Source organism: Bos mutus, chromosome 9 (assembly GCF_027580195.1).
Source record: "Bos mutus isolate GX-2022 chromosome 9, NWIPB_WYAK_1.1, whole genome shotgun sequence".
Taxonomy (NCBI): Eukaryota; Metazoa; Chordata; class Mammalia; order Artiodactyla; family Bovidae; genus Bos; species Bos mutus.
The window spans coordinates 70,501,606-70,527,992 of record NC_091625.1 but is presented as its reverse complement, the minus strand read 5'-3'; the positions used below and the strand labels follow the sequence as shown (position 1 = coordinate 70,527,992).

At 37.1% G+C, this 26,387-nt stretch overlaps 1 protein-coding gene and 1 non-coding gene across 2 annotated transcripts in view; one reads left to right on the top strand and one right to left on the bottom strand.

Moving 5' to 3' along the window:
• MOXD1 (monooxygenase DBH like 1) overlaps positions 1 to 26,387 on the top strand; it is a 97,930-nt gene that overhangs the window by 9,942 nt on the left and 61,601 nt on the right. The window contains exons 2-4 of the mRNA XM_005904404.3: positions 16,994 to 17,140; positions 19,293 to 19,460; positions 19,622 to 19,705. Of these exons, the coding sequence (XP_005904466.2) occupies positions 16,994 to 17,140; positions 19,293 to 19,460; positions 19,622 to 19,705 (399 nt within the window). The remainder of the gene's footprint in view (positions 1 to 16,993; positions 17,141 to 19,292; positions 19,461 to 19,621; positions 19,706 to 26,387) is intronic.
• On the bottom strand, positions 2,517 to 2,620 carry LOC138989284 (U6 spliceosomal RNA). The gene has a single exon (XR_011465523.1). It is a non-coding gene; the product is annotated as a U6 spliceosomal RNA (small nuclear RNA).

Below are 26,387 nucleotides of genomic sequence, written 5' to 3'. Positions count from 1 at the left end.
ATTCAGTGAGAATACAAATAAACACTCTAATGTTTAATTCTGTATGTACAAAGTGTGTAAAGTTGGTCTTAATTGGAATTCATATTAGGTAGTCTTTCATCCTAAGCTCAAAAGATATGCCTGTTGAATACATGAATGCAATGCAATGCTGCTGCTGCTAAGTTGCTTCAGTCGTGTCCGACTCTGTGCGACCCCATAGACAGCAGCCCACCAGGCTCCCCAGTCCCTGGGATTCTCCAGGCAAGAACACTGGAGTGGGCTGCCATTTCCTTCTCCAATGCATGAAAGTGAAAAGTGAAAGTGAAGCTGCTCAGTCGTGCTGACTCTTAGCGACCCCATGGACTGCAGCCTACTGGGCTCCTCCGTCCATGGGACTTTCCAGGAAAGAGTACTGGAGTGGGGTGCCATTACCTTTTCCACATGAATGCAATATTAGCCTTTAAATACTACATTGACATCAAGGGAAGTAATATTGACATTGTACTCTATTCTAGGCTAATCATTCCAGAAGATACCTTCTAGAATAACTTTTTAAAAGATGTATGGGTAACCTGGATTATTCTAAAGGCGAATTACAAAGATAATTGAAATCTCTGGAAATTGGGCTACTGAGGCAATGGGAAGCATCTGGCAATATTTGGAGAAAGAACAGTTGGAAAAGACATAATCTTTGCCTTGAAATAGTGAACAGCCTTCCTCAAGAAAGATGGATTAGATGTTACCTATTAGGCTTCAGAGGAAGAAAAAAGACCCAATTAGTATACTTTAAAGATAGAAGCTTTCAGGTTAGTATAAGAAATACATTTCTACCATCAGAGTTATTAAAATGAGTTGCAGTATTTCCCTGGCTGTCCAATGGTTAAGACTCCACACTTCCAATGCAGGGAGCATGGATTCAATTCCTGGTAGGGGAACTAAGATCCCTCATGGAGCAGCATGGTGTGGCCAAAAAATAAACTTGTTAAGTGCATGAGCTTTGTCACTGGAGATATTGAAATACTGTGATCCTTTCCTAAAAACATTTTTTAAAGAAATCTTCCTTTGGTGGGAACTACGATTAGGTGTCATATCTTTTTGCCTTTTCATACTGTTCATGGAGTTGATGAAGAATTGATACTTTTGAACTGTGTGCTGGAGAAGACTCTTGAGATTCCCTTGGACAACAAGGAGATCAAACCAGTCAATCTTAAAGGAAATCAACCCTGAATATTCGTTGGAAGGACTGATGCTGAAGCTGAAACTCTAATACCTTGGCCACCTGATTAATTGGAAAAGACCCTGATGCTGGGAAAGATCGAAGGCAAGAGAATAGGGCAGTAGAGGATGAGATGGTTAGATAGCATCACCAACTCAGTGGACATGAATGTGAGCAAACTCAGGGAGATGGTGAAGGACAGGGAAGCCTGGCATGCTGCAATCCATGGGGTCCCAGAGTCGGACATGACTTAGCAACCGAACAACAGCACAACATGGGTTAGGTATACTTCAGGCTGTCTTCCAACTTGAGTGTGATGCTGGAAATAACTTTACTCCACAATCATACTTTTAGATTATTCAAGAAATTACCAGAAGAGAAAACATTATCAACTATGAAACTATGTGTGTGTTTTTTGCCACTTTATTTTTTTAATTGAAGGATAATTGTTTACAGAATTTTGTGGTTTTCTGTCACACATTATCAAGAATCAGCCACAGGTACACCCATGTCCCCTCCCTCCTGAACCTCCCTCCCACCCCCCTCCCCATCCCATCCTTCTAGATTGTCACAGAGTCCTTGTTTGAATTCCCTGAGTCATACAGCAAATTTCCATTGGCTATCTATTTTACATATGGTAATGTAAATTTGCATGTTACTCTCTCTACACTTCTCACCCTCTCCCCTCCCACTCCGTGTCCATAGGTCTGTTCTCTGTCTGTTTCTTCATTGCTGCCCTGAAAATAAATTCATCAGTACCATCTTTCTAGATTCCATATATATGTGTCAGTATATGATATTTATATTTCTCTTTCTGACCTACTTCACTTTGTATAATAGACTCTAGGTTCGTCCACCTCATTAGAACTGACTCAAAATGTGTTCCTTTTCATGGCTGAGTAGTATTCCATTATATATGTACCACAGCTTCTTTATCCACTCATCTGTTGATGGATATCTAGGTTGCTTCTGTCTTCTAACTATTGTAAATAGTGCTGCAACGAACATTGGGGTACATGTGTCTTTTTTTTCGGTTTTGGTCTCCTCAGGGTATATGCCTAGGAATGGGATTGCTGGGGCATATGGTGGTTTTATTCCTCGTTTTTTAAGGAATCTCCATACCTTCTTGCATAGTGGCTGTATCAATTTACATTCCCACCAGCAATGCAAGAAGGTTCCCTTTTCTCCACACCCTCTCCAGCATTTATTGTTTGTAGACTTTTTAATGATGGCCATTCTGACTGGTGTGAGGTGGTATCCCATTGTAGTTTTGATTTGCATTTCTCTAATAATGAGCAACGTTGAGCATCTTTTTATGTGTAAAAATATGGAACACTTCATGAATTTGCGTGTCATCCTTGTGCAGGGGCCATGCTAATCTTTGTATCATTCCAATTTTAGTATATGTGCTGCTGAAGTGAGCACATCTATGTTGTTTTTTAACCTGCCTCAAGAAGTTTTGTTTCTGTGGATAGGTGTGCAGTGAATCTTTACAATTATTGTGAGAGTATTTCATTTCTTTCCCTACTATATTTCAGTATATTTGAATTATATTAGTGAATATATGTTAATCCTATATGGTGAATATATATTCGTTCTGAAACCTAAAAAATGAAGAAAAAGAAGAAAGAGAATGTTTTATGACTTGTAAATACTCAGAAGAGTTTGGGGGGCTTTAGGAGCCTTTATATTCAAGGCTGACTATAGAGTCAGTGAGTTTCTGAAACTTGGTTGATGCATTATTTTGATCTAAGAACAGTCTGTATATACTCTGCCTCTAGACTTTCTCACCTGGATGTCTAGATAGCATCTCAAAGCTGCTTCTTCCCTGGCCTTTCCCATCTCAGTAAATGGCACCTCCTGGTAGCTTCTGTCAAAAATTAGGGGTCATCCTTTTTTCTTCTCCTTCCTTCATCCCACATATAAAACCTGTCTTCAGGTCTATTGGTGCTTCCTCCAAACTAAATCTAAAACCTGCCTACCTCCCTTAGTTTTATCACCATCACTCAAGCTTGAACCCATGGGATCACTGCTTGATTCCTGTCTTCTGACCATGGCTCTTCTTTCTTCTTTTCATTTTTACACGGCAGCCTCAGTAACACACATACACACACTCTCTCTCTCACACACACACATATGCACACATATGCACACATAGGCACATATATACATATTTGCACATCAATCAAAATATGGCACTTGCTGCTAAAGGCTCAAATGACTGTATAAGCTTAGTATTAAATTTGAGCTCCCTATATTGATTTGTAAAGCATCGTAACCTTTGGGGCATCAGCTGATCCCTGCTGACTTCATTTTTATGTTTTGGGCACTGGAGTTCAGTCATACTGGCATTTATTTGCTCCACCAAACTGGACAAACCTTGCCCCTGCCTCTTCCCCTTCTTTCCAACAGCTGCTATCTCTTCCTGGACCTACTTCCTCCACACTTTTCGTTGGCTGGCTCCTAAATGTAGTTTATTTCTCAAAATAAGTCTCATTGTCTCAGTGGTGACTTTTCTGATGCCTCAACTCCAGGCTTTCCAATCCATCTCTAGAATCTCTGTTTTATTTTCCTATAAGCACTTATTGTCAAAATATTTTTGGTTGTATTATTATTTAAGCTCAAAAATTGTTTATTCTGCAACTACACTATCAGTTTGATGATGATAGGGACTTTGTCCTGTAGTCTATACTGTACAGTCATGTGCTCTCAGCCCTACCACAGGGACTGAAGAGTAGCCACCATGCAATAAAATATGTGTTGGAAAAAAGGAGAAGGAAGGAAGGGAGGGAGGGAGGAGGAAAGACAGGAAAGAAGGAGCGTTCTTTTCAAAATTTATTCCTTGCATCAACTAGTCATTGGAGAAGGAAATGGCAACTCACTCCAGTATTCTTGTCTAGAAAATCCCATGGACAGAGGAGCCTGGTCAGCTACAGTCCAGGGGGCCGCAAAGAGTCTGACACAACTGTGCGAGTTGACAAACTGGTCATAGAGAGTTAAGAGAAGCCATCTAAAAATTTTTTTAAGTTAATATGATGAAATAGGTTGAAAGTAAAAATATGTCAGTGGTAAAATCTGTAATTCTTTTTTTCGTTGAAGTCTATTCTTAGAGATCAAGTCAAAGTTTTAATTTTACACTTTATCTGATAATTCTATAATGATAGCAAAGTATTGTTTCTCTCCATGAAAACTAAAATGAGGTGATTGGCTGTGGGAGAAAAATCAGGATGTGTATTTTCAGAAGGTAGCACTTAAAGAACAACCAAATTGCTCCGGTGGCCCCTCCCTGGAAAGCAAGCTTACAGGGCTCCTGTTTCGATATTCTGGCAGCTACTTAACAGATCACTTCTTAGAACTAGAGTCTCAGTTTTATCTGAAGTGGTTCCTAGAAGGCAGTCCCCTTCTGTTTTGACATTCCTCTCAAATTTTCAAGATTAGCAAAGAAATAACTTATTAAAATCAGCTTATACTGAAATCTGAAGATTATATTTATATAGTTTGTTTATAGGGTTTTATGATTTTTTAGGATGAAAGATTCCCTTGAACACAAAATATCTATTATACTATCAGTATTATTAAAGCACCATAACGCTTATTACAGAAATGGATATTACAAACAGAAATGTTTGAAGTAACAAGGCTTTTGTGATTTAGAAAAAGAAGAAAAACTATAAGCACCTGTTGAAGAAAATGATGACAGATGGTCACATTTTTCTCAAGGTTTCCCGTGCAGCTGTGCTTACATTCAGTTCCCCAGGCCGAACTGGGGTTTATTCATATCTTTTATTACACCCGTAAGAATTTTCACTTCATCCTGTTTAACACAGCCACAGTCAAAGCTCTATGCTGTTAAAGAGATTTTATTCAAGAGAGAAAGACTGACAATGAGTGAGGACCAATTTCACATCTGTGTAATCATGTTTTTTAATAAGAGTTTGTAGCCACCCTGTGGATTATCAAGGCTAGCGTTTGGGGTATGTTATCTTAGTTTGTAGGTGGCAGTCATTACTCTGGCTGTCATGCAAAATGATGATGCCAACTTCTGCTGATGTTGGCTTCACTTTACTATTGCCACATAGCATTTTGAAGTCTCAGTAATATGCTTCATTTATTTCAGAGCATAACCTGTGCATAAGGAAAAATATCCCATGAGAATATGTTTCAGGAGTAATATTTTTATGATACAACTGCAGATTTATTTTATTGCCAAAGTCTAATTATCAAAGCAGATTTTCAAGGGTAAAGCTAATATTTTATGTTTAAAAAGTATAAACAAGGTTAATATATGATTCATATAATAATCTTTGATTAAAACAAAAAATAAAGCCTCAATGATAATTCATATTGAAACTTATCTTTATGCAGATATTTGAGTTCAAATATTATTGAAATCCACATAAAATCATTTATCTAGGAAAATATTACTTTCACATTTCACTTTACAGAACATTAGAAATGAATAAGTAGAAAGAAGAATGACTTTTGCATAACAGCTTTTATATATTACATAATTAAAACATTACATATTTTTATTCTTAAATGCTTAAAAAATCTCTATAGAATCATGATTCTCTGAATCGTCTTCAACCCTCCTGCTCTCATAAAGTCAATTTTTAGTGATTAACCAGAGCATACCTTTATTTATCAGTATTTTATGTTATATTTATAATTTGTAAATATATTTAATACATATATCATGCAATGAGACTTTTACACTGGCTGTGATTTTTATAGTCAGACCGTGATAATAAGAGTGTACTGTGATCAGTATTCCTGCTTTTACCTTAAAAGTCCTGGAATATCAAGCACTATAGCAAGATGGCTAAGGAATGGCCTTCACCATGGATGGACAGTGAAGCTACATCTGGCCCCCTTTGCTAAATGGATGAGGAGTGAGAGGGAGGAGAGCCATTTGTTTCTAATCCTAAAAGTGAAAATCAAATAGTAAAAATGATCTGGAAAACTTCCTTAAATATCCTGTAAGTACTATACTATCTGATTTTGTGAAGATAAATTTCTAGGTCATGTTGCTGCTGCTGCTGCTGCTAAGTTGCTTCAGTCGTGTCTGACTGTGCGACCCCATAGACGGCAGCCCACCAGGCTCCCCCGTCCCTGGGATTCTCCAAGCAAGATCACTGGAGTGGGTTGCCATTTCCTTCTCCAATGCATGAGAGGAAAAGTAAAAGTGAAGTTGCTCAGTTTTACCCAACTCTTAGCTACCCTGTGGACTGCAGCCTACCAGGCTCCTTCGTCCATGGGATTTTCCAGGCAAGAGTACTGGAGTGGGGTGCCATTGCCTTCTCCACTAGGTCATGTTATCAGTATTCAAATTCTTATTTGAATGTTATTCTATGTTTTGCTGTCATTCTCCATTTTTTCCCCTAGAAGATGATAGTAACAAAGTAAGTATTCTATTTAATTACCCACTTGAAAACATTTATCCCTTTGTTAAACTGTCAGGAAACCCTTGAACTCACTAAAGTTTTTTTTTTTTTGGTTTAGCCAATTTGAAGGACCCATTCTCAAGATTGTTCTCTTAGTGACCCGCTTTCTTTTCCTCCTTCCTTCTTCCTTTTTTCCTCTCTTCTCTCCTTCCTCCCAGCTAGAATAATTGAAGGATAAGAAATTTGAGACCCAGGTTTTTTTTTTGCCCTTTTGTCTCCTCTTGATTCATTTAATTGTGCCTTTAAGGTTTGCCAGTATGTCATTCTTTTATTGTATAATATTGACATCATTGAGCCTGTGTTTAATTATAGTTCATATATTTTCTTAATACAGGCTGAAGGAAGAAGGTAGGAACTACTAGGGAATATTTTGCTCCTACTAAGTCAAATTATTCCTATACCACAAAGATATGAATATTGGAGGTTCATCAGTTCTTTTAGCTTCAAAATTACCCCCTCATTTAGATTTATCAAAAGGAAAGGCAGGATGTTACTTTCAAAATTGCGCATAATGTATTTAATGACTCCCCAATATGCAAGTCACTCCATTAGACACTGAGGACATAAATTAACATTAGAAAATATTCTAAAATAGGGTTTCTCTTTCTCAAATCTGTTTTTTTTTTTTTAATTTCTTTAAAATAGGTAGGGAATACCCCCTAGTGTAAAAGGATTTCAATGAACTGTTGTTCATTGAACATGCATAAACTCTTTTTCTAAATGTCGATGTCAGTTTGATAAGATTCATGTCTGTTTAAGGGCTAAAAGGTCACAACAGCCTTCCCAGATGTGTCTGCATCACAGATCATGCAGACCCAAACTCATTCTAGCATATGGTTAAATACATTCCACACCAGGTCTTAAACATATGTAAATATTATTAAGAACAAGTAGGAAAATAATCTGTTGCTCCCCTCTTTTTGTTTCATTCACAATATAAACAACTTTTTTAAGGTGTAAATTTATAACTGGATTAGCAAGATTAAGTGTCTATTTCTAGGCAATTACCACTGGTTAGAGATACCAAGAGAATATTTCATGCAAAGATGGGGACAATAAAGGACAGAAACAGTATAGACCTAACAGAAGCAGAAGATATCCAGAAGAGGTGGCAAGAATACACAGAAGAATTATACAAAAGAGATTCTAATGACACAGATAACCACGATGGTGTGATCACTCACCTAGAGCCAGACATCCTGGAGTGTGAAATCAAGTGAGCCTTAGGAAGCATCACTACAAAAAAATCTAGTGGAAGTGATAGAATTCCAGCTGAGCTATTTCAAATCCTAAAAGATGATGTTGTCAAAGTGCTGTAATCAATATGCCTGCAAATTTGGAAAACTCAACAGTCACCACAGGATTAAAAAAGGTCAGTTTTCATTCTAATCCCAAAGAAAGGCAGTGCCAAAAAATGTTCAAACTACTGCACAACTGCACTCATTTCACATGCTAGCAAAGTAATGCTCAAAATCCTTCAGGCTAAGTTTCAATAGTATGTGAACTGAGAACTTCCAGATGTTCAAGCTGGATTTTGAAAAGACAAAGGAACCAGAGATCAAATTGCCAACATCCACTGTATCAAAGAAAGAGCAAGAGAATTCCATAAAAATATCTAGTGCTTCATTGACTAAGATAAAGCCTTTGACCGTGTGGATCACAACAAACTGGAAAATTCTTCAAGAGATGGGAATACTAGACCACCTTACCTGCCTCCTGAGAAACCTGTATGCAGGCCAAGAAGCAACAGTTAGAACCAGACCTGGAACTATGGGCTGGTTCAAAATTGGGAAAGGAGTACATCAAGTACATAACTTACATGCAGAGCACATTATGCAAAATTGCAGGCTGGATGAAGCACAAGCTGGAATCAAGATTGCCAGGATAATTATCAATAACCTCATATATACAGATGACACCACCCTTATGGCAGAAAGCAAAGAGGAACTAAAGAGCCTCAATGAGAGTGGAAGAGGAGAGTGAAAAACTGGTTTAAACTCAACATTCACAAAATGAAGACCATGGCATCTGGTCCCATCACTTCATGGCAAATAGATGGGGAAACAGTGGAAACAGTGTCAGACTTTATTTTCTTGGGCTCCAAAATCACTGCAGATGGTGACTGTGGCCATGAAATTTAAAAACACTTACTCCTTGAAAGAAAAGCTATGACAAACGTAGACAGCATATTAAGCAGAGATGTTACTTTGCCAACAAAGGTCCATATAGGCAAAGCTATGATTTTTCCAGTAGTCATGTATGGATGTGAGAGTTGGACCATAAAGAAGGCTGAGTGCCAAAGAATTGATGCTTTTGAACTATGGTGTTGGAGAAGACTGTTGAGAGTCCCTTGGACTCCAAGGAGATCCAACTAGTCAATCCTAAAGGAAATTAGTCCTGAATATTCACTGGAAGGACCGATGCTGAAACTGAAGCTCCAATACTTTGGCCACCTAATGCAAAGAACCTACTCGTTAGAAAAGACCCTGATACTGGGAAAGATTTGAAGACAGGAGGAGAAGGGGACAACAGAGGATGAGACGGTTGGATGGCATCACCAACTCAATGGAATGAGTTTTAGCAAGCTCCAGGAATTGGTGAAGGACAAGGAAGTCTGGCGTCCTGCAGTCCATGGGGTTGCAAAGAGTCAGACATGACTGGGTAACTGAACAACAGCAACCACAGTGGTTGAGAAGATAATGCTGTGCCTAGAATATATTGCATGCTACACAGGAATGGAAATAGAGGAATAAGAATTTGGAGAGGGAATGATCACTTCCAGTTGGAATGATTAGAGAAAACTCTGTAGAAGAATCATGAGTCTTGGAGAAAGGAAGCTTTTCAATGCAGTTGTTTCAATGGGTGGAGGTAGTGGTGAATATGTCAGTGAGGTGAAGACAGTGGGGGAGATAGAGAGGAAGAATATGAACAAAAGCAAAAGTCTGGGCAAAGGCAGAAAATTGTGTGTGTGTGTGCTCAGTTACTCAGTCTTGTCTGACTCTTTGTGACCCTATGGACGGTAGCTTGCCAGGTTCCCCTATCCATGGGATTTTCCAGGAGGATGCTAGAGTAGGTTGCCATTTCCTACTCCAGGTGATCTTCCTGACCCAGGGATCTAATCCAGGACTCCTGCATTTGCAGGCAGATTCTTCACTGCTGAGCCACCAAGATTTGAAGGGAATAATAAATAGATAATAGAAATTATGTGGTGAGATTAATGATAGACACCCTGGAAAACCAGGCTAAACTTTAGAGAAATTTGAATCTAAATTATAGAACTTAGTACTCTATACTGTTAAATAAAATGTAATGGCATGTTGAGAGTGATTTTCAAGGAAGAGCTTGACAAAAATATGGAGTAATAGAATCTGAACTTAGAAACTGAATGGAGCAGAGGTAAAGGTGGGTTATTTTTGAAAATGAGGAATCGATAGGACCGGGGATTATCTGTGGAGTTTTGAGTAATAAAGGAAGAAGTTAATAATACTGATTTTTGAATTTTGATTTTGAATTCACCTTATAGGTAAAAGGTGAATACAATTTTAATCTTACATTTGAAATGAAAGTAAAGAATTCCGAGTAATGGTATCCAATGGACTTTTGGATATATGGTACTAAATAAGGGTGATGATTAGAAACTCTTGGAGAAGATGAGATTACCAAAGGATGAAATATGAAAACACAGTAGTGTAATGTCAAGGACAGAACTTTGATGACTTAGTTCAGGAATGGGAATAATAGAGACAAACTGTCAGAGGTGGACAACCAACGATGGACCTTTCTGAAAGTGAGGAGGTGGATATCCTTGCCTTATCCCAGGACTTTCTTGTTCCCATACTTAGTGGGGAAGAATTCAGTCTTTCATCATTAAATGTGATGTTATTAAGTTTGTATGCTTGCATGTTAAGTCGATTCAGTCTTGTCTGACTCTTTGCGACCTTGTGAACTGTAGCCCTTAGGGCTCCCCTGTCCATGAGATTCTCCAGGAAGGAGTACTGAAGTGGGTTGCCATGCTCTCCTCCAGGGGATCTTTCTGACCCAGGGATCGAACCCACCTCTCTCATGTCTCCTGCTGGTAGGCGGGTTCTTTACCACTAGTGTGACCTGGGATGCCCTGAGGTTTTGTAGACTCTTCCCTCATAGCTTAGCTGTTAAAGAATCCGCCTGCAATGCAGGAGACCCCGGTTCGATTCCTGCATCAGGAAGATCTGCCAGAGAAGGGATAGGCTACCCACACCAGTATTCTTGGGCTTCCCTGGTGACTCAGCTGGTAAAGAATCCCCCTGCAATATGGGAGACCTGGGTTCGATCCCTGGGTTGTGACGATCCCCAGAAGAAGGGAAAGGCTACCCACTCCAGAATCTGGCCTGGAGAATTCCATGGACGGTATAGTCCATTGGGTCGAAAAGTGTCAGACATGACTGAGTGACTTTTACTTTTACTTATAAGGTTGAGGAAATACCTTCTATTGCTAGTTTACTGAGAGATTTTACCATGGATAAATGTTTCAAATAGGTTTATGTATTTATTGAGATCATTGCATGGTTTTTTTTTTTTTAGACTTTGATATATTGAGTTGCATTGATATTTTCTAATATTGAACCAACTCTGAATGACCATAATACAGTATCCTTTTTTAAAAAAATATCACTATGTTCTACTTGCTGTTACATATTTTTAAGAAAACTTGCACTTTGGCCTATGAGAGGTCATGATCTTTGTTTTTTTTATAATGTCTTTGATTTTGGTATTAGGGTAAGTGAAGTGAAATGAAGTCGCTCAGTCATGTCTGACTCTTTGCGACCCCAGGGACAGTAGCCTACTACTCCTCCATCCGTGGGATTTTCCAGGCAAGAGTACTGGAGTGGGTTGCCATTTCCTTCTCCAGAGGATCTGCCTGACCCAGGGATCGAATCCAGGTCTCTCTCACTGTAGGCAGACTCTTTACTGTCTGAGCCACCAAAAAGTGAGTTAGGAAGTATTCCCTCCTCTTTTCTCTTCTGGAAGAGTTTGTGAAAGATTGATATTACCTCTTCCTAAAATATTTGGAGAAATTCCCAGTAAAATACATTTTGGCTTAGAATTTTCCTTGTAGGAAAGTTTTTACCCCTAGGTTAGACTATAGGCCATTGAGTGTCTTTTTTTTTTTTTTAACATTTTAATATATTTATTTTTAGTTGAAGGATGATTGCTTTAAAATATTGTATTGGTTTCTGCCATATATCAACACAAATTATCCTCCCTCTTGAATCTCCCTCCCACTTTGCACCCTATCCCACCCCTCTGCTGCTGCTAAGTTGAGTCAGTCGTGTCCAACTCTGTGCGACCCCACAGACGGCAGCCCAACAGGCTCCTCTGTCCCTGGGATTCTCCAGGCAAGAATACTGGAGTGGGTTGCCATTTCCTTCTCCAAGGCATGAAAGTGAAAAGTGAAAGTGAAGTCGCTCAGTCGTGTCCACCCCTCTAGGTTGTAACAGAGACTTGGTTTGAGCTCCCTGAGTCATACAGAAAATTTTCACTGGCTATTGGTTTTACGTAAGGCAGTACATATGTTTCCATGCTGCTCTCTTCATCGTCCCACCCTGTCCTTCCCCACAAGTCTGTTCTTTATGTCTTCATTGCTGCCCTGCAAACAGGTTCATCAGTACTATCTTTCTAGATTCTATATATATGCATTAGTATATGATATTTGTTTTTCTCTTTCTGGCTTACTTCACTCTGTATAATATGCTCTAGGTTCATCCACCTCATTAGAACTGACTCAAATGTATTTCTTTTTATGGCTGAATAATGTTCCATTCTCTGTATGTACCACAGCTTCTTTATCCATTCATCTATCAGTGGACATCTAGGTTGCTTTCATGTCCTAGGTATTGTAAATAGTGCTGCAATGAACCTTGGGGTACATGCTCCTTTTTCAGTTATTGTTTTCTCAGGGTACACGCTGAGTAGTGGGATTCTTGGAACATATGGTAGTCTTTTCCTAGTTTTTAAAAGAATCTCCATATTGTCCTCCATAGTGGTTATATCAATGTACATTCCCACCAATAGGGCTAAAGCAGTCCCTTTTCTCCACCCTCTCCAGCATTTATTGCTTGTAGATTTTGGATGGTGGCCGTTCTGACTGTGTGAGGTGATACCTCATTGTAGTTTTCATTTGCATTTCTCTAATAATGAGAAACGCTGAGCATCTTTTCATGTGTTAATTAGCCATCGTCTTTGGTGAAATTTCTGTTTAGGTCTTCTGCCCACTTTTTGATTGTGGCGTTTGTTATCCTGGTATTGAGTTGCATGAGCTGTTTGTATATTTTGGAAATTAATCCTTTGTCAGTTGTTTCGTTTGCTATGATTTCCTCCCATTCTGAGGGTTGTCTTTTCACCTTGTGCAGTTTCCTTTGCTGTGCAAAAGCGTCTAAGTTTAATGAGTTCCCATTTGTTTATTTTTGTTTTTATTTCCATTATTCTAGGAGGTGGGTCATAGAAGATCTTGCTGTGATTTATATCATAGGGTGTTCTGCCTATGTTTTCCTCTAAGAGTTTTATAGTTTCTGGTCATTAAGAGTATCTTTTATTAAATACATTTTTCTGGTTTGTGTTCTTCAAGTACTTTGTCTGTTTCTCACCTAAATTGTTCAAGCTTTTCCCATCAAAGTGTATATAAAATTATTAACCCTTTGATGTCTGTAGGATCTATTGTAATATTTCTGTTTCATGTCAGTTACTTTTTGCTTTCTGTTTGTTTCATCTCTTTGTTTTTTGTTTCTCTTTTCCTGCTTTGAGATTGATTTTTATGATGCCATTAAGTGATATAATATTTAGAATAGACAGAAGGCAAGATATAGCTCACATGTATATCATAACTGAAATTCTCTCAGTGAAGGGAAAAGTCTGATCAAAAGCTGAGGGCGGGAAAATGTTGGCATCTTATATAGAGAGGGTTTAGAATATTTGTTCTAGGAGATCTCCCAGGAATAGTAAGAGATTAGCTTGTGGGTTTTTAAGTAAGTAAACATGTACTGATAACACTATTTGGGTAATTAAGGTGTACTCTGATCAAATCTGAAGATATGTCTCCAAACAGACCCGAAAAATTGAAAAATGAGGAAAAAAAATTGTAATGGAATTACAGTGGTGATTAGGCTATTTCACATTTCAACCTTATATAAAGAAAGCTCAGTACCGAAGAATTGATGCTTTTGAACTGTGGTGCTGGAGAAGACTCTTGAGAGTCCCTTGGACTACAAGGAAATCCAACCAGTCAATCCTAAAGGAAATCAGTCCTGAATATTCACTGGAAGAACTGATGCTGAAGCTGAAACTCCAATACTTTGGCCACCTGACATGAAGAACCGACTCATTGGAAAAGACCCTGATGCTGGGAAAGATTGAAGGCAGAACGAGAAGGGGACACCAGAGGATGAGATGGCTGGATGGCATCACCGACGTGATGGACATGAATTTGAGTAGGCTCTGGGAGTTGGTGATGGACAGGGAAGCCTGGCGTGCTGCATGCAGTCCATGGGGTTGCAGAGAGTCAGACATGACTGAATGACTGAACTGACTGAACTGTACGTTTCAACCTTAGTTTTATTCAAACCCACTTATGTTTTCCCTTAGTGAGGTTGAAGATACCAACTTCTTTTGGACAAACACACTTTTCCAGACGTGTATAACTTTGACATAATTGACAGCCGTCTTTTCTGAACATTGAACACTCAGTGGTTCGATGAGTGCTCACAGTGCAGATGAGCTCAAGGGACTTTCAGTAAGACCTGAATGAGCTTTCTCCCCCTTTCTCATAGTTCAGTTCTCCTTTACTTTTCGCTTTTCTTCTTTTCACAGCTATTTCTCATAGTTAAGTTATCTGAAAAACCAGAAAAAGGTGGAATAACTGAAAAGAATTGGTTTTGGTGAGTGGAAATAAAACAAATGGAAAATTGGCAAGCCAGCTGGGTATTTTGTGGTACTAAGGCTTTGGAAACATATTTGCAAAACTCAGATAATTATTCTACTCTTTGAACTGATTGCATTTTGTATTGTATTCTGTTTGTTTGCAAAAACCGTGATTGCTTCAATCATGTAATGTAATGTGAGCTTGGTGTAAAGACAGTCAGTTTATCTAAATCTCTCATCCACAGGCATTGTTATTTCATTTATATACTGAAAATCTATGTGATCAAAAGTGAGAAAAGCATGGTTATCATTGGAATATTTCATTTGAATTGCTTTCACAATTACAGCTGGTACATTTTTGACAGACCCTGACTTTAGCAGTAGAAAAAGTAACACTTTATATGAAAAAATACTTGATGTATATAGTTCTGTAGGCAGAAGTATTTAAACTAACGCATCCTTTTCCAGCAGTGGCCACTGTGGTGTAGAACAGTGAAGGAGGCTCAGACCAAACTGCCTGAGCTGCAGCACTGGCTTTACCACTTACTACCTGTATGATTCTGGCCTAGCTGCTTACTTCTTTGTGCTTCAGTGAAACAGGAACATCATTTTGTCTCATAGCCTTGATATGAAGATTAAATGAGCTAATACATGTAATATGCTTAATCTGGTGCATAGAATGTACTCAGTATGTTGTCATTGTTACCAGAGTGAAGTTAGTTAGGGTCTGTGCATCACCAATAATGTGAGATTTGAACAATGTCAGGATGTGGTACCCTGAATGTCAAGCTTACATACACTAGATAGCTACCTTAGAAAAGTGCTAGGAATAAAAACGCTAAATGCCATCCATTTGAGAATGACCATTTCTTGTTCTTTTTTTTTTTTTTCACTCTTAAACGTTTAAGTGTATAATTACCAAGAACAAGGACATTCTCTTACATAACCATGATAATTGATGTTAGGTCATTTAACATTGTTATAATACTATTATCCATATCCTAGAGTATGACAATTATAGACAACTTAAAGTTTTTCTCTTGTACAACAGTATTTTCTCTGTCAAGCATGCAATCATTTCTTCAAATGTAATTTTAGTGTTATTAAAACTAGTTGTAATTTTATTTCAGCATGTATATTCTAAATCAATTCTTTGTGATTTATCAGACATAAAATACCATTATATGCTGAAAAACCAGTATAATTATGGCAAATTTTATATCTTCTATAAGTAATAAGAATGAACAACATGATTTTTATAACTCTTAACATAGAAAGCCAGTGGTAAAAAGCATAGAGAATATTTTGGGGAAAAACTACTCTAATTGCAAAAGAGGGAAGAAGATTGGCATTGAGTGAGCTCTAACTATGGTTGGCATTTTTTCCCTTATATACTATTTCATGTATTTATCTTTCAAAATTCATACAAAAAGTATGTATTATCTCAATTTTATTTTATTTCCTTTTTTAAAGATTTTATTAGTGTGGACAATTTTTAAAGTCTTTATTGAATTTGTTACAATATTACTTCTGTTTTATGTTTTATTTTTATTTGGTCACGAGGCATGAGGGATCTTAGCTCCTCCACCGGGGATCGAACCCATACCCCTTGCACTGGAAGGTGAAGTCTTAACCACTGGACCATCAAGGAAGTCCCTATCTCAATTTTATTAATGCTAGAACAAAAGTTCTGAGTTCGATTTCAACAATTCGTTAACATTTTTGGAGTAGAACTGGGGGGCTCAGATCCTAATTATCTGATTCAAAGCCTATGTGATTTCCATTGCATCTGTGTGCTTCTAAGAAGTGATCTTACACCATTGAACTAGTTTAGTATGAGAATTATAGCTGAACCATCAAAACAAAACATCTCTAGTTTTTCACTATCTTGTAATTCAACTAGAGTAATTTCTTTCCATATTATCCCACTGCATTTCATTTTAATAAATGTATGTCATTAAAGCTCATACTAAAAAACCCTATAACCTTAGCCTGAGTCTCCTTGCTTTTAGAAGTGCAGAAGGTAAGCACCGTAAAATGTAATAGTGGAAAAAGTGCTGGTACCGGGCCTGGTCCTGGTTTTACTATGAACTAGTTATTCATTTCACTTTGGAGCAAGTCATTTCCCTGTGTTGAAGTTCTTTTCATCTGTAGAAGGAGGAAAAAGTACTCAGTGATTACTCATTCCAGCTCTTTCAATACTCTCTGTTGTAAATCCACACTGCCTTTTCCTGAAGGGCCAGAAGTTCAAATATGGATTTGTTTCCTAGGGAACTGTCCCTAGGGAGAATACTCCAGCCCCTTGGAAATTCCCAGGACTTAAAAAATGACTGTAAATACAGGATTTTGTAATGAGCAAACCAGAATTATTTTTCAACGTTATATGTATATGCTCTTAATCTAAATTCTTTTCACTCTGAATTTAGAATAGCTGGATTTTCCTTTTTCATATTTTCCACAGGATTATTTTACAAATGCAAACAGAGAATTGAGAAAAGATGCTCAGCAAGATTACCACCTAGAATATGCCATGGAAAATAGTACACACACAGTAATTGAATTTACCAGAGAACTGCGTACGTGTGACATAAATGACAAGAGTATATCGGTAAGAAGTCTATCAGTAAATGCATGCATGAACAGATTGTACATTTACAGTTGGGAAATACTTTGCAGAATAAAAAATATTTAAAAATAACCCTTAGCAACAAAGTCACATAATCTTTTGGGAATATTTTTGAATTCTCCTTAGAAGCCATGGATTGGGGTGGGGGGGGCCACCTATGACTATAAACTTCAATAAAGGCAGTTTTTGTGTGAATCTAAAACTTGGAAGAGTTGCTTAAAGTATGTGTGATTTTATCTATAAAAGATTGTAGCTTCTTTATAAAGTTTGAAAATAAGCAATTGATAAAGGTTGGAAGAAATCATATTACATAAGAGAGAATTATGATACTAAATACTAGGCTATAATTCATCTGAATTGTTACTGATTCACTTTTGTGAATTTCTGAAGTCAAGATGAATAGTAGACTGATGAAAATTGCCTGTCAACATGTTATACAAGATTTGTTATTGTCAGGCATCATGCAAAAATTAACATCTTTGTGCATATGCAAATTAAATATTTAGAGGATCTATAATTCATGTGGTACTTTGAAACTTTCCATGAATTTCTGAAACCAATTTCATTTTGTATAGACCAACAAGATTACCTTTTTTTTTAATTGTAATTCATAACTTTAAAAATGGAAATGTAAAAATCTGAGGCAGTTTTGATTAACATTCTGCATAAAGAGTAAAAGAGGAAGAAAAATGTGTGCAACAACAAGGACCACTTTTATGTAATATACAGTGCTCTTATACTTTAACTGTAATAATAATTATAGTCATTTGACTTATTAAGAAATAATATAACTTTTAAAATGAATAGCTTTTGTTTTGTTGTTTATTTTCTTTTTTTAGAATAAATTTATTTATTTTAATTGGAGGCTAATTACTTTACAATATTGTATTGGTTTTGCCATACATCGACATGAATCTGCCACAGGTATACACGTGTTCCCCATCCTGACCCCCCTCCCACCTCCATCCCCATACCATGCCTCTGGGTCATCCCAGTGCACCAGCCCCGAGCATCCTGTATCATGCATCAAACCTGGACGGGCGATTCATTTCACGTATGATAATATACATGTTTCAATGCCATTCTCCCCAATCATCCCACCCTCGCCCTCTCCCACAAAGTCCAAAAGACTGTTCTATACCTCTGTGTCTCTTTTGCTGTCTCATATAAGGTTATCGTTACCATGTTATTTATTTGCAATGTTCTCATTATAAAGATCTGACAAAGGCATCTTTATGTGTGGGGTACTAAACTATTTTTTTATATCCCAGCACACCCTCCCCGCTGCCCCACCACCCTTTGGGCAACCAGTTTCACCTGACAGCACTTTTCCTAGTTGGAATGCCTCAGTCCCTTGAAAATTCCCAGAGTTCATGAAATGATTACACCTAGATTCTACGATAACAAACAACCCAGAATCAGAAGTTCCTCTTGCATTTCCACTTTCTCTAAATTCATACATGTGACTGGCCTAGAGTCTAGGAAAAATCTATTGTGAAAATTAAAATCCTGACCTGGGAAGTCATTTTAACTTTCATTATATTTATTTGTTTTCTTTAAAATGTTCCATAGCATTGAAACAGGTTTTAATTATCCTAAACTCCTGCTACTTAACAAGAGTAATTACCTGGTAACTACTAGTTTGTTTTCAGTGTTTGGAGTTTTTGCATGACAATGATTTACTGTTGCTATCAGCATGAAAGGATAACTACTAAGTCACTTGTCCTTCATTCTATTGGGTTGACCACAAAGTTCACCTGGGTTTTTCTGTTAACAATTTACTATAAACCCAAACAAATTTTTTGACCAACCCAATGTTTTGGAACATATTATCTTGCAAATATAACATATATATCATATAACATATATAAAACATATATCTTGCATAATATCTTCCAAAATATGTTTTGGAATATTTTATCTTGAAGAGATGATTTCTTTCAAAAAGGAACTCATCTATTTGGATTTTTAAGACTTAATCAAATCAATTAAGTGAGAGACCATATTGAGACCCTGAATGTCATGCTCTTTTCTTTGCTTCTGTATCCTGCTTTAGGTAGCATTCATTAAACTCAATTCAATGGTAAAGAAAGTGCTGTCATGAGACATAACCCTACCCATTTCTGTTCACCAGGAGAGCACAGTAAGGGTGATCTGGGCCTACCACCATGAAGATGTGGGAGAAGCAGGTCCCAAGTACCATGAATCCAATCGTGGTACCAAGAGTCTGCGGTTACTGAATCCTGAGAAAACCAGTATGTTGTCTACAGCCATACCATACTTTGACCTGGTCAATCAAGACGTAAGTTTTTTTGTTTTCAGGTTTTTATGATTCTAGGGATGGGTTTATTGAAACCGTATAATAGTTGTGTTTCATTTTTTTACTTAAATTATTGTTTTTAATAGAATGTCAAGCCAATATGACTTTTGTCCCCTTCTCCTTTTTATTTATTTTTAAGATAGGTTTCCATCCCAAACAAAGGTACAACATACTGGTGCCAAATGTTTAAGATTCCTATGCTCCAGGAAAAGCATCATGTCATAAAGGTATGTGATTCACGCACAAGCTAAACTTAATTTGTATGAATGGAGGAGAAATTGTTCTTAAAATGAAAATAATAAATTTATAGAAATGATTTTCAGTTATTCAAAAGTTACTTAGAGAGCAAGAAATCGGCTTATCTGAATCACCCACTGTCCTAAAAGTCACTGAATTTAGCAAGAAACTTGGGTTGTAGCTAGTATTTTATGTTTTGTCTCCTAATTTTATATGCTTAAAGGTTAAAGTTTTGGGATGCATTTGTACACCTCTGGTTATTTCTGAGGTAACAGTTCAACAATTAGAATTTTTGGAATTACAATTTAAAATAATATATTTGTATATCAATAAATTCTATCCAGGAAGTTTACATTTCCTCAAATATTGTTTCATAATATCTGCTTCAGTGATATTTGGCAAAACTAATACAATTATGTAAAGTTTAAAAATAAAATAAAATTAAAAAAAGAAAATACTGCATATTTTCATAAAAGTAATTGTTACAGTATTTTTTTTGAAAATAGGAAAATGAGAAAATTGTAGTGAATTTCTATAGTATTGAAAAACACAGAATTGGGTAATAAAGCTAATTTGCCTGTGGCATCTAATTCTTATCTAATTCTCACTTCCTTCAGGGATAGGTCTCCCAAAACTTACATCTAGTTAGTGAATGAATAGGTATTTTTAAAAACTTAGAGGTCCTTGGCTCTGTGCTAGGAATTGTTGGGAAATTCCATAGAGGTTGAATATATGATCCATGCTCTCAAAGAACCTACAGTGAGATTGTGGGAGATGTGGACAAGACACAAGAAGGAATAAGATAGAATTACATAATGTACACAAAATACTGCAGACAGTCAGAAGGCCAGCTACTGCTGACTTTTTGTCGTCCCCTAGACTATGTGAACTCTGGGAGTTGGTGATGCACAGGGAGGCCTGGCGTGCTGCAATTCATGGGGTCGCAGAGTTGAACACAACTGAGCGACTGAACTGAACTGAGACTATGTGGTAAAGCAGTGTAGATACAAGAAAGGGAGAAGCTTCTAGATTCTAGAATCTAGAAGGAAACATGCAGGTTTAAAGAGCTCTTATATGGTCTCTTTATGTAGTCTCAAGTAAGTCACTCTGGGGTAATAATGCTGCCTGTCCTTGTTTCCTCATCCGTGAAAAGGCAGTCAGTCATTCCATTTTTCCTGCCAACCTCAAAGCATTCTGGCAGAGATGGAAACATTGAGCACGTTCTATAAAGTGATTTAAATTTGTTAATTTCTAATATATTTCTCCAGTGGCACAAATCTGCCTTTTGTTTATAGAATGACTCATAACTACTTAGAGAGGCAAGAGGAGTAGGTTGGAGAATGATTATTGAATTAAATAAGTAGTCCTAAATATTTGTAGGATATTTTTACCATCAAATTTACCAACAGTGTGACTGTGGATGAGTCATTCACCTCCATGCAGTGTTAGTTTCTGTTTTTTGCTTGTGAAAGGAGAATGCAGATTCTAGTCTTATATGCTTAATATTAATAGTGCCTGAGTGCTTCCCTTAAACCAATGAAAAGCCTTTCTCAGAAAAGAGAATGTTATGCATGCTGTGTGTCACTCTAGAAAATTGAACTGGAACCTGGCTTAAAGGTCAAGTATAAAACTATTGGTTAAGCACATGTTTCACAAAACAGGTCCTTGATTCATTTTTCAGCAAATGTTAATTGATAGGATGTGAAGTTCTTAACCACTTACATAAATGCATTTTTTTTCTTGTTTTTATTAATGCTAGTAATTAAGTTGAATGAAATAAAAACAACTGTCTACACTTAAGGGATGGCAGTATATGTTCTGACCCTCTGTGTAAGGTATTTGCTTGGTACTTCATCTGAGAATTCTTAGTTTTCCCATTACAAGCATATTATAGTAATGCTCAGCTATGTGTGCATCTATTATCTAAGGATATGCTTAGAATTAAGTACTTTTGGGTTCACATTGCTGTTTCAAAAGTATAAAGAGGAATCTCAGTGACTTGAAAGACTTTGGAAATCTTTTTTTTTTTTCATGTTTGAAGATCTGTAAGAGGACAAAAATTCTTTACCCTGAACAAGAGGGGTTTTGAGTGAGGGAGGGTAGCAGATTGGTGAGCAGAGCTTATACAAACTTTTGTGGTTGCAGGGCAGAAAGTTGGTGACTAAAATTTAAACTCAATTACTTCTCATGAATGGGGCTCCCTTCTTGCCTTAGTGGTAAAAAGTCTGCCTGCCAATGCAGCAGATGCATGTTTGATCCCTGGGTTGGGAAGATCCCCTTCAGGAGGAAATGGCAACTCATTCCAGTATTCTTGCCGGAAAATCTCATGGACAGAGGAGCCTGGTCGGCTATAGTCCATAGGGTCACAAAGAGTCGGACATGACTTAGCGACTGAACAACACACACAAAAAATTATTTGCTACTAAAAGTATGAAATAATAAGGTAAGTTATTTGTAAAATTATAAAATAAGAAAGGAAAATAACAATCTACAGGAAAGATTGGGTTATGATATAAATTATTGATGGTTCCAGTTCACTTGTGATTCCATTTTACTGATTTATATTTTGATGATAGCAAACAAAGTTGAAAATTATGACTTGAAAATGTTGATGTTGTCTGATGCATATACAGAGATTGTGAAAAAAAAATTCTTGGTAAATTATATTAAAACCACACTTCTCATAGGAGATCATCTCTGTGATTCCTTCTTGAGATTCACCCTCCAGCTCATCTCTTCATATTTAAGCATGACCCTATTTGAGCTTTGCCAAATAGGTGACATTACCCCATATTTAAAATTTTTTAGAGGAAGTGATTCTTTCCATTCTCTTTTGTTGTTGTTCAGTCGGTCAGTCATGTTCAACTCTGCGACCCCATGGATGCATCATGTCAGGCTTCCCTGTCCTTCACTATCTCCCACTCCCGGAGCTTGCTCAAACATGTCCATTGAGTCGGTGATGCCATCCAACAATCTCATCCTCTTGTTGTCCCCTCCTCATCCTGCCTCTACTCTCTTTAGTCGGTATAATATCATTATCACAATTAATAATTGGATATACTCTGCTAGATGCTGGGGCTATCAGTTTTTTTGAGGAGCTTTTCGTGTCAGTGGATTCTCCCCATAAACTAAACTCCTCATTCATCTGTTTAAATCTGATGTCTTAATCAATTTAATAAATAGTTGTTGATGGCTTATTGTGTTAAAGAGGAGGAAAAAGAAAAACATCCAGGTTGAATCATCATCCTTAGTCATCTCCCCTTAAAGGAGATGTCTCCCTAGTAGGAAGGCAGTAGGTGGGTTCTGCATTTGGATGGGCCAGATTTGAATCCTTCTTTCCATTAGTCATAGAACAGCAGGAAAGTTATTCATCAGGTACGTAAAACTCAGTTTCACTATTTAAATAGAAATAGTGCTTTCCTAATGGTATTGTTTAGAATAAAGATTAAATGACAGGCTTAAAAAAATTTTATTAGCACTTGCTACAGTATCCAATACAGAGGACTCTTAATAAATTCAATTTCTATTATCAGTCTATGTATTTTCAGTTTTGCTCTCCAAACAACTTTTCATTGAAAACTGCTATTTTTGTCTGACGGCCCAGAAAAGGAAGAGCGTCATGCTAGAAGGTTGACTATTGCTGAGTTTTAAGAGAGGATTTCTTTTACTAGTTGTGTGATCATGGGCAAATTATTTACTGTCCTGTACCTCAGTTTTCTCATCTGGAGAAATGGACATACTAGTTCTCTAAGAGAGCTGTTATGACCATTAATCAAAGGAGTTTAATATTTGTAATTTAGAACAGTGCCTGGCACACAGCATTTGTTAAATAAAGTAGCTAAATAAAATTATGTTGATCACTAGTGATACACAGTTGCTAATCTGTTGAACATCTTGTTAGGTTTCTGGGTTCCTGTGGGATTCCAAACCAGCCAACCTTTTCCAGACAGAATTCTAAATAAAACCTGGATTGTCACTTATTTCATTTAGGCAGGCCACTCAGAACTTTCTGCTCTGGAAAAATTGAAATTGAGTGAAAAAAGCACTCTTATCTCTCTCTTCTTCAGCGGTAGACACAAGGAGGGAAATCCTATGCTTTCTATTTGCTACTGGACAGCATATCTTTTATTGCCATTAAATTAGAAGCTGCTGCTCTTTTCCGTTGGTGGCATTCATAAATCTGTGTGGTTTAATTTGGGGGAATGTTTCCTGGGATAAGGAAATCTAAGCACGATTGACACTGAATACCCATGAAATGTCCTTGAACCCAGAGTACTGTATACCCATGAAATGTCACTCAAAAATCAATTTTCCTATGCTAGACACACAGCATGAAACCGTGACTTTATACACGATATTAAATGAACACTGCTGCCCATTTTCACCATCACATTCATTCCTTCTTCTTTCTTAAATGAAAGGACACCATCAAATGGAAAATTTTAGCATTAACACATTCTGAAACATGTGTCTCTATTTCTGAAAATGTGTAAGACTTCAAAGCTAAATTTAGTAAAATGTGGGAATTCTCAGTGTCAAACTACATAATTTGACAACTGTTAGAGTGCTTTCTTCTCAGTCTACTTCCTTTTGTTCCCCCTGAAATGATATTTCAAAATATATTTTAACTGGTATGATTTTTCCCCCTGATAGAAATAGCATTTTGGTTTGTCATCAGGATGCTTTTACACGGACTCCATGCTTTAGTTCTCATTCTTTCACTGTGTGTTTACCTTCTGTTTCACTTTATTCTGTGGCAGACTAGTAGGTATTTATTATTGACCATTGACCGAACAATTGTTTGTATTTTCATCCATTTTCATTCCAACTCCATAGTACTTGTTCAGGTTTTCTGTTTCCCGTTTATCTTTTACTAATTTAACCATATTTCCTAAAGGCAAGCTTTGGCTTTTCAGATAGATTTATTTAGTATGTTGAAAAAAATTAATTTTAAAAGTATGCTTTGTGTAAAAATACTTTGCATTCCTCTTAAATAGTTTGCAACACTGTATTTGGTTATTTGGCTCAAACGGTAAAGCATCTGCCTACAATGCAGGAGACCGGGGTTCAATCCTTGGGTTGGGATGATCTCCTGGAGAAGGAAATGGCAACCCACTCCAGTATCTTGCCTGGAAAATCCCCTGGACGAAGGAGTCTGGTGGGTTACAGTCCATGGGGTCGCAAAGAGTCGAACATGACTGAGTGACTTCGCTTTCACTTTCCTTTCACTTTTCTTAACATCAGTGTATTACCATTGACATCTGTGAATTTTATCACGATTGACAAGACAGATGATTTTTGACCTTCTGGGAAAAAAAGATCATGTGGTAAAATCATAAGAATCCTCTTCTTTGGGATTTTGTCATCCAAAATTTACAAATACCAAAATAATTTTACCTTTATATCCAAATATATCTGAAATGTTATATATCTTTTATCTACCAGAGAAGAGTTGAAAGTACTTGGGTGTTTACTGTAACAGTCTGAAACTATAACTTGGAACAGAAGTTGGTAGGAGCACCGCCCCTAACAATAATGAATTGACTCAAAGTAGCACATTTTAAAGATTGTTGACTTAGATTCTCAGTGTTGCCAAGTTCTTTCTAGATCCTCTTGGGTTACATAGACTACAAAAACACTGGAGATTGTCTAGCTACATGGGTGTTCTTAATAGCCACTAGAGTGGAGGTAATTGAATTCACTTTGAAAGCATGTCTTTTCATGGAAGTGATTTATTGCTAACTCTGTCACTAATTAGCTTTCTGACCCTAGAGAAAGTACTTAACCTCGCCCTGATCCTCAAATTCCTTGTCTATAAGATAAAGGGATTGGACCAGATGATTTCAATTGGTTCTTTTTTACTTCTAAGTATCTATGACTTGCTGAAAACTAAAACTGAAATCTGTGTGGGGGTTTGGATGCCCTGTGGTGTGACTTCCTGTTACGCCTGATTCTCACCATCCCTGAGCAGGTGCTCCAGGGTGAAAATGCTTAGGACCCCATTGCCGCCTCTGATGTTAAAAGTCCTCCTTCTTAAAGTTAAAAGTCTCCTTCTTTAGTCCCTTGGTCATGGGCTCTCTTATTTTTTTTTTTTTAATTAATTTTTATTGGAGTACAGTTGCTTTACAATGTTGTGTTAGTTTCTACCGTATAGCAAAGTTAATCAGCTTTATATATATATATCCCCTCTATTTGGGATTTCCTTTCCATTTAAGTCACCATAGAGCACTGAGTTCCCTGAGCTATTCAGTAGGTTCTCATTAGTTGTCTATTTTATAGATAATAGCAGTAGTGTGTATATGTCAATCCCAACCTCCCAATTCATCCCACCCCTTTCCCTCCCACCCCTTAGTGTTCATACGCTTGTTCTCTTCATCTGTGTCTCTATTTCTGCTTTGCAAATGAGATCATCTATACCATTTTTCTAGATTCTACATATATACACTAATATATGATATTTGTTTTTCTCTTTTTGACTGACTTCTCTCAGTATAACAGTCTCAAAGTCCATCCACATCTCTAACTCTTAGCATATATTCTGAGGCTTAGGTTTCCATCTATAAAGAGGATAACAATAGTACTTGTCTCAAATGGTAGCTGTCATTACCAAATGAGACATTATGTGTAGAGTTCTTACGTGTTTGGCATATATTAGGTAGCTCAGTAAGTACT